This window comes from Anolis sagrei, chromosome 2 (genome assembly GCF_037176765.1).
Source record: "Anolis sagrei isolate rAnoSag1 chromosome 2, rAnoSag1.mat, whole genome shotgun sequence".
Classification (NCBI taxonomy): Eukaryota; Metazoa; Chordata; class Lepidosauria; order Squamata; family Dactyloidae; genus Anolis; species Anolis sagrei.
In genome coordinates this window covers 12046186-12058900 of record NC_090022.1, presented here as the reverse complement: position 1 = coordinate 12058900, position 12715 = coordinate 12046186, and the positions used below count along the sequence as shown (strand labels likewise).

Below are 12715 nucleotides of genomic sequence, written 5' to 3'. Positions count from 1 at the left end.
GGGGTAAGGATGTTGGGAGATGCAGTACCTGACGAGTAGGCTGAGCCGTCTGTCCAGTTAGGAGGTGAACCATGCCTTCGGTTGTGGATGGGAATCACATGGCTCTTTGGATGTGGCTGGACTTTAACTCCCATCATCTTCTATCACCCAAAAAACCCCACCAGTATTTGAAAATTAGATCATGAAAGGTATGTCCATCTATGTGGGTGATTTTTGTGGTTCAAACACACATATAAACATACATTTATATTTTGACAAATATATATTAAATATATGTATGTAACAGAAGAATAGAGTTGAAAGAGACCCCACGGGTCATGCAGTAAAAGCATAATCGAAGCACACCTGACAGATGGCCACCCAACCTCTGTTGAAAAGCCGCCAAGAAAGGAGCTTTGACCACACTCCAAGGCAGAGAGTTGTTGCTGTTGTTGTTATTATTATTATTTCAATCAATCAAGACTTTATTATGGTCCATGACCAGCAGAGTGGGGTTATATATATTAATATCCCACTATCGCTCCCGCAGGAGACTCAAAACAGCTTAACATAAAAACATCAGCATGCAATTTAAAATATACAAATATTAAAACAGCATTAAACATTATTAGTATTAAAAACAATTCAGATTAAATCTATAAAACGTATGTTGAACAGCTCTTCTTATGTTCAGGAAGTTCTTCCTAATGTTCAGGTGGAATCTCCTTTCCTGTCATTGGAACTCATGGCTCCCCTGAGACCTAGTTTCCAGGGCAGCAGAAAACAAGCCTGCTCCCTCCTCCTCATGGCATCCTTTCAAATATTTATACATGGCAATCAAGTCCCCTGTCAACCATCTCTTCTCCAGGATAAACATATTTATAGTATTTCTATCCCATTTTAATCCCTAGATTGAGACACAGGTTAATCCAGCCCTGAAGGTAAGCGGACTTTGAAATCATGAACAGGATGGGATGGCTGCAGAGTTCGAGTTCAAGATGTAATAATATTAGCCCCAGAATTACCCAACTTGTAAAAAAGATGCAAGCTCACAAATCACATTGATGGAAACCTAATTTAATTTTCTATTAAAAATGTTCTTTTTATATTATTATAGTACTCTTAATTCATGTTACTATTAAATTGAACAAATATTAAAAGTTTTGATTAAAGTTTATTTTTAGATTAACACAGTTTACTATTCTCGTTGTAATTTTTGTAAGGGCTGTTTATATTCATTGACTTTGTAATTGCAACTATAATTGTCATTATTATGGATATTGATGTATTTATGTGTTATGGCACAATATGTGCAATTTTGTAAGCCACCCTGAGTCCCTTTTTGGGAGATGGTGGCGAGATGTAAATAAAGTGTTGTTGTTGAGCCTTGTGGTTCCTGCTAACAACAAAAAAATCAAAGTGATCCCTGGTCAAAACAAAAAGGTTGGGAACCACTGGTATAGAATGTCATTTCAGAACTTGTTAACTTTTCCTGCAAACCTGTAGATCTTCTCTTTATTAAACTCACATCCACCCCTTAAAACACACTTTTCCCAGGTCTGACAAATGCCATTTTTGTCAAAGGTTAATCTTCAATGAGGGTAAGAATAGGCAGGTTCACGTTCTGGAAAAACAGTTCTCAAAGCATTCAAATTCATTTAAGAAAATACATGTATACAGAGAAAGCACTTCAACATTACACATCGGTCCCTTTTGCCTGGTTTCTCCCCACTGGCTTTTAAACCCAAACCCTCCAAACACCCCATAATTCCATTCATGAGAACGGCATTCTTCAATGACTACTCCTGATTACAATAAATCTGGCAGGCTTAGAAAACACTTAGCTAATGAGCTTTCTCCAGCAGGCCCCTTCAAAACAAGAAATAACAACACAGACAAAGCAAGACAATGCCCATCATCTAGGATGCACAGCTATTACAAGCACACTGCATACAACAGAGGAAGAATGAACATGGCAAGAGCAAAATAAACATGGTAGGACACACAACTCTTGAAAGTAAGTGACAATGCATTAATTTGAGCTACAAGATACACATCCAAGGCAAGTGCAGCAAGGGACTGGCTGACTTGCTGGCACTTGAGGTCTAAAGCAGTGTATGATTCTGTGGATTCTGATATAATAACCGCTCTGCTGTCAAGGCAAAAAAAAAGTCCTCAGTGCTCTCTTGAGTGTGAACTGTCTTATTTATTTATTTATTTGCCATATTTTTATACCGCCTTTCTCAGCCCGGAGGCAACAGGGTGGTTTAGAAATGGCAAAATTAAATGCCCTCAATAATATAAAATATAATTAAAACATTAACATACAATATAAAACAATAAAACACAAGTCCTCAACGTCTCATTACTAAAACCATTTCCCAGTCACATCATCTAATCATTCCATGGATCTAATTACACTGCATCTGTATATGCTTGCTCAAAAAGCCAGGTTTTGACTCTCTTTCGAAATGTTAAGAGGGAGGGGGCCGATCTAATATCCCTAGAGAGGGCGTTCCATAGCTGAGGGGCCACTGCTGAGAAGGCCCTGTCTTTCGTTCCCACCGGTTGCATCTGCAAAGGAGGCGGGACCGAGAGCAGGGCCTCTACAGACGATCTTAAAGACCTAGATGGTTCACAGGGAGAAATGCGTTGGGACAGGTAAACTGGTCTGGAACTATTTAGGGCTTTAAAGGCTAAAGCCAGCACTTTAGATTGTGCTCGCTATCAAACTGGCAGCCAGTGGAATTGGCACAACAGAGGGGTTGTATGCTCCCTGAGCACCGCTTATGCTGCCTAAGAGCTGAATTCTGAAAAAAACATTTCCCACACTCCTAGCAATTGTAGCATTCTTGTCTGTGTGGACTCTGGTGGGTGACAAAGTCTCAACTGTGGGCAGAACTCTTGGTTTTTCTATGCTTTTTTCTCTTTATGCATGACTGTCTTGTGTTTCACAAGTCCTGACTTGGAAGCATAGCATTTTTCACAATCCTCACATTTGTATTCTTCCTCTCCTCTGTGGGTTTTCTGATGGATGACAAGACATGATTTAGATGAAAAATGTTTTCCACATTCCTGACACGTGTATGGTTTCTCTCCTGTGTGGGTTCTCTGGTGGATGGCAAGATCTGGTTTTCGGGCATAGCATTTCCCACACTCCTGGCACTTATACGGTTTCTCTCCCGTGTGGATTCTCTGGTGATTCCAAAGTTCTGGCTTGGAATTAAAGCATTTCCCACACTCCTGGCACTTGTATGGTTTCTCTCCTGTGTGGGTTCTCCGGTGGATGACAAGCACTGAATTTCGGGCATAACATTTCCCACACTCTGGGCATTTGTATGGTTTTTCTCCTGTGTGGATCCTTTTGTGATCCACAAAAGATGATTTGGAAACAAAACGTTTCTCACACTCTTGGCATTTGTATGGCTTCTCCCCTGTGTGGATTCTCTGGTGTTTGAGAAGTCCTGACCTGGAATGAAAACCCTTTCCACATTCTTGGCAGTTGTACAGTTTCTCTCCTGTGTGGATTCCTTGGTGGATAACAAGCCCTGAGTGGTGGGCGTAACATTTCCCACATTCCTCGCATTTGTATGGTTTTTCGCCTGTGTGGATTCTTTGGTGGATCACAAGTACTGAATTAGAAACAAAACATTTCCCACACATTTGGCATCTGTAGGGTTTCTCTCCCGTGTGGGTTCTCAGGTGTCTCAGAAGTCCCGATGTAGTATTAAAACATTTCCCACATTCTTGGCAGCTGTATGGTTTCTCTCCTGTGTGGATTACCTGGTGTTGCCGGAGATGTGACTTGGAATCAAAACATTTTCCACATTCCTGGCATTTGTGTGCTTTCTCTGCTATATGTTGCAATTTGTGATCAACACCTTCCACCGAACGTTCACATCCAAAGGTCTCTTCCTGCTGCATTCTCTCATGACATACATGTGTCATGTTTGGGGCAAAACATCTCCCACAGCTGGTGCATATGCAGGACATCTCTTCAGGACATTTTTCTTCCATACAGGCTTGTTCGTCTTTGGGGAAGTTCTGAATCAGAGAATTTCTGTGGTTGGCAAAGGCATTTTTCCCTTGCCAGTTACCTGCTAGAAGAAAATCAGAAAATGAAAATACATCCCTAAGTTTCAGCAAAAAGAAATTTCAGGGATCAAAGACATAGGTACATAAGACCTTAATTGGAAAGGATCCTCAGTGGAAGCAATACATCCACATTGGTCCTTCCTAGGTCCAGCTAAAATGCTTTTATTTTTCATTAAGAGTGGCCATGCTGGTTGGAAGGTGGATTTTGCGGGATGTAGTCCAGAACAGGATTATTTTAATCTCAAATCTCTGAGATTTTTTTAGCTTTGCTTACTTACATTAGGTCTGGAGCTCTTAAAATAATAATAATAATAATAATAATAATAATATCATGACCTCGTGATCATGTTAAAAAACGAAGTATGGATTGTCGATGTTGCAATCCCAGGTGACAGCAGGATTGAAGAGAAATAACGGGAAAAGCTGGGAAGCAACACATCCACATTGGTCTTTCTGCTTCTGGAACATGGCCAGACAGCCTAGAAAACTCACATCCACTCATCATAAGTTTGGGTTTGCGGCTTACAGCAAGAAATAGTTGAAACAATACAAAAAATAGTACATAGGTCAAATTAACATAACTTAACATAGCACCATTGCAATTACTGAAAGCATGTCAGAACATAACATCAACATCAAAAATAGCTGTTCTTGCTGGAAAAAAAGCATTGAAAATGTTTAAAGCATTTAACATTTCTAGGTATAGGCCCAGAGGAGATGAGAAGAAGAAGATGGGACAACAGAAGAAGAAAGGAGATCAATGAGAAAGAGAAAAGGAATTGAAAAGATAGAGAGAACCAATTATTTTTGTTTTTCCTAAGAAAAAGACATTGTGAATGAAACTGCTTTAGAGATAGAAATATGTGGCAAAACCCTCCCCGTCCTCATTCTTGGCTGTACGTTAAGACTTATGGATAGACCTAGCTTATTAACAAAACTCCATAATCAACTTATTATTAAAACATGAAGATGAACAAAATCTGGCTACCAGTATTTTAAAAAACCCTCTAAAATAATAAAATAAAGAACAACACTCAAAAACACAGGAATTCCAGATAAGAAACAACCAAGGTGAGCTAATCACCTCCCAACAAAGGTTTCCGCAGGCAGTAAGAAGCCACACCTTGAAACTACTAGGCCATTAAATTTTGCCCACCTCGTAAACTAAGATCATCTGGGGAGGCACTGCTCTCGCTTCCGTCAACACTGCAAATGTATCTGGTGGAGACGAGGGACAGGGCCTTCTCATCCGTGGCCCCCCGCCTTTGGTATGCTCTCCCAAATGAGATAAGGTTGACCCCATCTCTCCTGGCCTTCAGGAAGAAACTAAAATCCTGGTTTTGGGACCAGGCTTTCGGACAACCGGCATAAGGAGCACTGTAGTTGGATATGGATTGGATTAACGTTACAGCTGAGGATATTGTGATATTGTTTTATGGTTTTAACTAATGCTGCATCTTTCTCTCACCCTGGACATTCCACAGATTGATCTATCTATCTATCTATCTATCTATCTATCTATCTATCTATCTATCTATCTGTGAATGAGGACGGGGAGGGTATTGCTACATATTTCTATTTCTAAAGCAGTTCCATTCACAATGTCCTTTGTTTAGGAAAAACAAAAATAATTGGATTTTTTTCTCTCTCTCTTTTCAATTCCTTTTCCCTTTCTCATTGATCTCCCTTCTTCTTCTGTTGTCCCATCTTTTAATTTTCATCTCTTCCGGGCCTGTGGATATATCTGTGGAATGTCCACGGTGAGAGAAAGATGCAGCATTAGTTAAAACCATAAAACAATATATATGTGTGTGTGTGTGTGTGTATGTATATACATACCCCACTTACCTAGTTTCCAACAGACCTCACAACCTCTGAGGATGCCTGCCATAGTTGGAGGTGAAACATCAGGAGAGAATGCTTCTGGAACAAGGCCATACAGCCCATAAAATTCACAACAACCCAGTGATTCTGGTCATGAAAGCCTTTGACAATACAACTTATTATATTGTTGAAGGCTTTCATGGCCGGAATCACTGGGTTGTTGTAGGTTTTTTCGGGCTATATGGCTATGTTCTAGAGGCATTCTCTCCTGACGTTTCGCCTGCATCTATGGCAAGCATCCTCAGAGGTAGTGAGGTCTGTTGGAAACTAGGCACTCACTACCTCTGAGGATGCTTGCCATAGATGCACGCGAAACGTCAGGAGAAAATGCTTCTGGAACAAGGCCATACAGCCTGGAAAACTCACTAACAACCCAGTGATTCTGGTCATGAAAGCCTTTGACAATACAACTTATTATATTGTTGAAGGCTTTCATGACCGGAATCACTGGGTTGTTGTAGGTTGTTTCGGGGATTATGGCCATGTTCTAGAGGAATTCTCTCCTGACGTTTCGCCTGCATCTATGGAAAGCATCCTCAGAGGTAGTAAGGTCTGTTGGAAACTAGGCACCTCTGAGGATGCTTGCCATAGATGCAGACGAAACGTCAGGAAAGAATGCCTCTAGAACATGGCAATATAGCCCGAAAAAACCTACAACAACCTAACTTATTATAAGTTCTTGTGGGTTTTTTCGGGCTATATGGCCATGTTCTAGAGGCATTTCTCCTGACGTTTCGCCTGCAACTATGGCTAGCATCCTCAGAAGTGAGGATGCTCTGAGGATGCTTGCCATAGATGCAGGCGAAACGTCAGGAGAAATGCCTCTAGAACATGGCCATATAGCCCGAAAAAACCCACAAGAACTTAGTGATTCCAGCCATTAAAGCCTTCGACAATACATTCAACTTATTATACTTTCTTTGGTTTTTCTCCCCACTCTAATAGTAGAAAACTTTAAAAATGTTGTACACACACACACACACAAATCTATATAAACAGTATTTTTTAAAAAATCACAGTTAAAAACCATTTGAACATATTCAAAGATATTATTCTTTAGAATTCGTTAAAAAATTGGATTTCATGTCCAAGAAGAGCTGGAGCTTCTCATTTCTGCCGTAAAGCAAAGCTGTCCGTAGTGCCAAGCGCGGGGAGGATTTTTCAAAATAGAAATCGCTTTCCTGTTCGTCTCCCCCTTCCTTCCATATCTTTAGCACTGTTGCTAGGCTTGGAACACACAGTAATAATAAAGAGCAGGCATGACCCACCCAGACTTCCTCCTGAGGCCCTGCTGGGCCTTCCTTCTCCTCTTGCAGCATTGCTCGGTCTCCATGGCAACTGCTCGGTCTCCATGGCAATGGGCCTAGTTCCCATCCGCAGCCATCCCCGGCCTCCAGGCCTTTCAGCACCCCAAAGAGGGAATGTTTTTGGGGAGGAGAGCGTGAAGAAGAGTCTCTCCCCTTTCTCTCCTTCCCTGCGACTGAAGCAGTCCTTTCAGGCTCCAGCCCACTTCAGCAGAGCAGGACAAACAAGGCTGCATCTGTATGCATGCCCACAATGCCCTGCCTCATGGACAGAGGAGGAATTGTTTAAAGCTACAGACAATGCAGTCTCTGTTGCCTGTTTTCGAGTCTAAAATTGGATCTACAATTATTTAACCGCTTGTGCTCCCTCTGTTTGATCAGTTTTGTACTTTGTATTGTCGAAGGCTTTCATGGCCGGAATCACTGGGTTGTTGTACGTTTTTTCGGGCTATATGGCTATGGTCTAGAAAGGCATTCTCTCCTGACGTTTCACCTGCATCTATGGCAAGCATCCTCAGAGGTAATGAGGTCTGTTGGAACTAGGAAAAAGGGTTTATATATCTGTGGCTTTCATGGCCAGAATCACTGGATTGTTGGTTTTTTCGGGCTATATGGTTATGGTCTAGAGAGGCATTCTCTCCTGACGTTTCACCTGCATCTATGGCAAGCATCCTCAGAGGTAATGAGGTCTGTTGGAACTAGGAAAACATATTTGTGGAATGACCAGGGTGGGACAAAGGACTCTTGTCTGCTGGAGCTAGAGTTTTTTAATACTGGTAGCCAGATTTTGTTCATTTCAATCACTGACCGCATAGGGAAGCTGATGAGGAAACACAACATACAAACTATCTACAGACCAACCGAGAAAATCCAACAAATGCTACATTCAGCAAAGGACAAGAGGGATCCTCTCACCTCTGCAGGAGTCTACCGTGTACCATGCAGCTGTGGACAAGTCTACATAGGGACCACCAAACGCAGCATTGCCCAAACACGAATCCAGGAACAGGAAAGGCACTGCAGACTACTCCAACCAGAGAAATCAGCCATAGCAGAGCACCTGATGAACCAACCTGGACACAGCATATTATTTGAGAACACAGAAATGCTGGACCACTCTCACAACCACCATGTCAGACTACACAGAGAAGCCATTGAAATACACAAGCATGTGGACAATTTCAACAGAAAGGAAGAGACCATGAAAATGAACAAGATCTGGCTACCAGTATTAAAAATGGCAACAGCACAACAACAGAGAGGAAACAAACAAGGACATCTAATCACCTCTCAACAAAAGTTTGCTCCAGACACTGTCAGGCCATTATATGCTAATCAAGGTGTTCAGTTGAAACATTCACACCTAGCTCCAGCAGACAAGAGTTCTTTGCCCCATCCCGGTTATTCCACAGATATATAAACCCTTTTTCCTAGTTCCAACAGACCTCACTACCTCTGAGGATGCTTGCCATAGATGCAGGTGAAACATCAGGAGAGAATGCCTCTAGACCATGGCCATATGGCCCGAAAAAACCTACAACAACCCAGTTTTGTACTTCTTTTGTTCATGCAATTCTTATGACACGAAATAAATAAAAGCACCAGTCCAGGCCTGGGCCAACTTGAGCCAGCCCTCCAGGAGTTTTGGACTTCAACTCCCACAATGCTTAACAGTCGATAGGCTGTTCAATATAGGCTCGATCTACATTCTCTTCTGATATTTTGCCCACACCTATGGCAGGCATCCCAAGTCAAAAAAGAAGCAAAATTAAATCCCTGGGAGACTGTAAAAAGAATCTACGAAGCCCATCTCCTCCAAGATGAACTATAATTATGTAATTCTGTTGTTGTTTATTGTTTGCGTTTTCAGTTTGTGTTTTAAGTTTTAATTCATTGTAAATTGTTGTTTGGGCTTGGCCTCATGTAAGCCGCTCCGAGTCCCCATTGGGGAGATGATAGCGGGATATAAATAAAGATTATTATTATTATTGGGTTGTTGTAGGTTTCTTCGGGCTATATGGCCATGTTCTAAAGGCATTTTCTCCTGACATTTTGCCTGCATCTATGGCAAGCATCCTTAGAAGTAGTGAGGTCTGAAAAAGATCGTACCTAGCTCCAGCAGACAAGAGTCCTTTGTCCCACCCTAGTCATTCCACAGATATATGAACCCTTTTTCCTAGTTCCAACAGACCTCACTACCTCTGAGGATGCTTGCCATAGATGCAGGTGAAACATCAGGAGAGAATGCCTCTAGAACATGGCCCTATAGCCCGAAAAAACCTACAAGAACCTAGTGATTCCAGCCATGAAAGCCTTCGACAATACAAAGATTATTATTATTATTGGGTCGTTGTAGGTTTTTTCAGGCTATATGTCCATGTTCTAGAGGCATTCTCTCCTGACGTTTCGCCTGCATCTATGGCAAGCATCCTCAGAGGTAGTGAGGTCTGTTGGAACTAGGAAAAAGGGTTCATATATCTGTGGAATGACCAGAGTGGGACAAAGGACTCTTGTCGGTTGGAGCTAGGTGTAAATGTTTCAACTGATCACCTCAATTGGTATTTGACTGCCTGGCAGTGCCTGGAGCAAACTTTTGTTGAGAGGTGATTAGATGTCATTCCACAGATATATATGAACCCTTTTTCCTAGTTCCAACAGACCACATGGCCATACAACCAAGAAAACTCACAGCAACCCAGTGATTCCAGCCATGAAAGCCTTTGAAAAAACATGTATCTCAGTCTGTTTGTCCTTGTCTTTGTCACCCTGTACCGTCTGCCAGATCGCAATAATTAAAAAAACAAACATTCTGGGTGAGATGGATCCTTAAGAATGTTCTGAGCTTTCTTAAGGCTGTGGGATAAAAATAGTAGTTTTAAGATTATGGACTTATTTGTGTCCAGAGAGAAAATAAGGGTACAAATCCTGGTTGTCATTGTAAAAATATTACTCCATTGTATATGATGATATTTGAGAATCCACATCATTTGGTATGGTCTGGAACTAATATGGCAATGTTTATCAAAGAAGGCAGATGACCTTGCAAAACGAAACCCCCAGGATTCCATAGCATGAAGCCATGGCTATTAAAGTGGTGTCAAACTGTATTGGTTCAGCAGTGTAGATGCATCTTTAGATGCCAAGCCTTCAGTCTCCCTACTGGACTCCAAAAGTATAGCAATTTGACACCACCTCAACTGCCATGAGAGTTGTAATTATGTGAACTACGTATTTACCTTTCACTGTCAGAGAGCTCTGGGACCATGGCAAACTACAAATCTCTGGATTCTGTTGCATGGAACTGTGGATTCAGGATCTGTTCTGTTCTACTGTTCCAACTTTTGTAGATGCCTCTTATCTCTTGTTTTGAACGAGGAAAAGAAAAAGTAACATGTACAGGAAATTGTTCTGTATTTCCACACTTGTGGCCCGTGACCTCTCTAGTCCATTTTTACAGGCTTGTTTTTTTTTCTTTATAGGGAAAGGTTAGAAATTGTTGGGAGCAAGAAATACCTGTCTTGCGAAATGTTATTCCTTTTGGGTCAAAGTGGAAAGTATTTAAATCTTTGTATTATCGAAGGCTTTCATGGCCGGAATCACTGGATTATTGTAGTTTTTTTCAGGCTATATGGCCATGGTCTAGAGGCATTTTCTCCTGATGTTTTGCCTGCATCTATGGCAAGCATCCTCAGAGGTAGTGAAGTATTTAAATCTTTCCTTTAGATATAAAACTAAAATATGTATATATGTATGTTCCACAAAGGCTCCTACATAGTTTGATGGATCTGGACTAAATGTGGTACACATATTCTTCATGATCCAACTGAAAATACTGGTGGGGTGTCAACTAATAAATCCACCTCTTTTGGGGCTAGGGCCCCCAAAGCAAATAAATATGTGTGTATATATGCAGCGCTCAGATTCAACCATCAGAGGGCAGTATATAGATGGCAAGGCTATCTCAGAGAGAGTGAAAGATTTTTTTTGTCATGTCAGGAGTGACTTGAGAAACTGCAAGTCACTTCTGGTATGAGAGAATTGGCCGTCTGCAAGGACGTTGCCCAGGGGACACCTGGATTATTTGATTTTTTTTTATCATCCTTGTGGGAGGCTTCTCTCATGTCCCTGTATGAGGAGCTGGAGCTGATAGAGGGAGCTCATCCGCCTCTCCTCGGATTCGAACCTGTGATCTGTCGGTCTTGAGTTCTGCCGGCACAGGCGTTTAACCCACTGCGCCATCGGGGGCTCACCTCAGAGAGAGAGTGAAAGATAACAAAAGTCAACATTGACACCGAAATACAACACCGCCTGAGCTCTGCGAGTGCAGCATTTTTCAGATTGAAACACAGAGTGTTTGAGGACCGGGACATCCGTAGGGATACCAAGGTGCTTGTTTATAAAGCTATTGTCCTCCCAACCCTGCTATATGCCTGTGAAACGTGGACTATCTGCAGACGTCACATGCAATTCCTGGAACGTTTCCATCAGCGCTGCCTCCGGAAAATCCTGCAAATCTCCTGGGAAGACAGGCGGACAAACGTCAGTGTGCTGGAAGAAGCAAAGACCACCAGCATTGAAGCGATGGTCCTCCGCCATCAACTCCGCTGGACCGGCCACGTTGTCCGGATGTCCAACCACCATCTCCCAAAGCAGTTGCTCTACTCCGAACTCAAGAACGGAAAAGGGAATGTTGGTGGGCAGGAAAAGAGATTTAAAGATGGGCTCAAAGCCAACCTTAAAAACTCTGGCATAGACACTGAGAACTGGGAAGCCCTGGCCTTTGAGCGCTCTAATTGGAGGTCAGCTGTGACCAGCAGTGTTGTAGAAGTTGAAGGGGCACGAAGTTTGCTCTGGGTTCTTGTTAGCTAGGGAATCCTACTGAGTTCAGAGATGGACAGCATCTTCTGCATGGCAGGAAAAATTAATAAGTATGATTTGTCCATTTGATATTTAAACATGGCTGTGATATCTTCTCTCAGCTGTCTTTTCTGCAAGCTAAACATATCCAGCCCCCTCGGCTGTTTGTCCCTGGGTTTGATTTCCAAACCTTTGATCATTTTGCTCACCCTTCTCTAGATATCCTGTTAACATCCTGTTTGAATTGTGTTGCCCAGAGCTGGGCATGGGTTTATTCCAGGTGAGGTTTGACCAAAACAATAGAATTGGCTTCCCTCGATCTCCAAACACTTGGCTACTACTGATGTAATCTAGAATTGCATTGGACCTTTTCACTGCCACACCACACTGTATACATAAATCAACATAAACACAAAGAAAAAGGACTCTTGGTATTACGATTTCTTAGGGTTTTTTTGCTGCCATATTACTCTTGACTCATGTTCAGCTTGTAGACTACTAAGGCTGCGAGATCCCTTTCATACAGACTCTTTTCAGGCCAGGTGTCACTCTTTCTATATCTGTGCACTTCAAGGGTTTTTTTTTTTTTTTGCCAG

General features: G+C 41.9%; 1 protein-coding gene across 2 annotated transcripts; it reads right to left on the bottom strand.

Moving 5' to 3' along the window:
- Positions 1 to 243: 243 nt before the first annotated feature.
- Positions 244 to 7518, bottom strand: LOC132766123 (zinc finger protein 300-like). Of its 2 annotated transcripts, none has more exons than XM_060760487.2 (2): positions 7227 to 7518; positions 244 to 4079 (listed from the first exon to the last, which is right to left on the bottom strand). In XM_060760487.2, the coding sequence occupies exons 1-2, from the start codon at positions 7330 to 7332 to the stop codon at positions 2893 to 2895; spliced, it is 1293 nt and encodes a 430-aa protein (XP_060616470.2). In that variant the 5' UTR covers positions 7333 to 7518; the 3' UTR covers positions 244 to 2892. The 2 variants fall into 2 exon arrangements, with proteins under 2 accessions (XP_060616470.2, XP_060616471.2); XM_060760488.2 differs by having other exon boundaries at positions 244 to 4076.
- Positions 7519 to 12715: the final 5197 nt, after the last annotated feature.

Coding starts and splice junctions, on each gene's coding strand:
- LOC132766123 (XM_060760487.2), bottom strand. CDS start 7,332: ATGGGAACTAGGCCCATTGCCATGGAGACCGAGCAGTTGCCATGGAGA. Junction 4,080..7,226: donor GGCCTCAGGAGGAAGTCTGG/GTGGGTCATGCC, acceptor ATTTTCTTCTAG/CAGGTAACTGGCAAGGGAAA.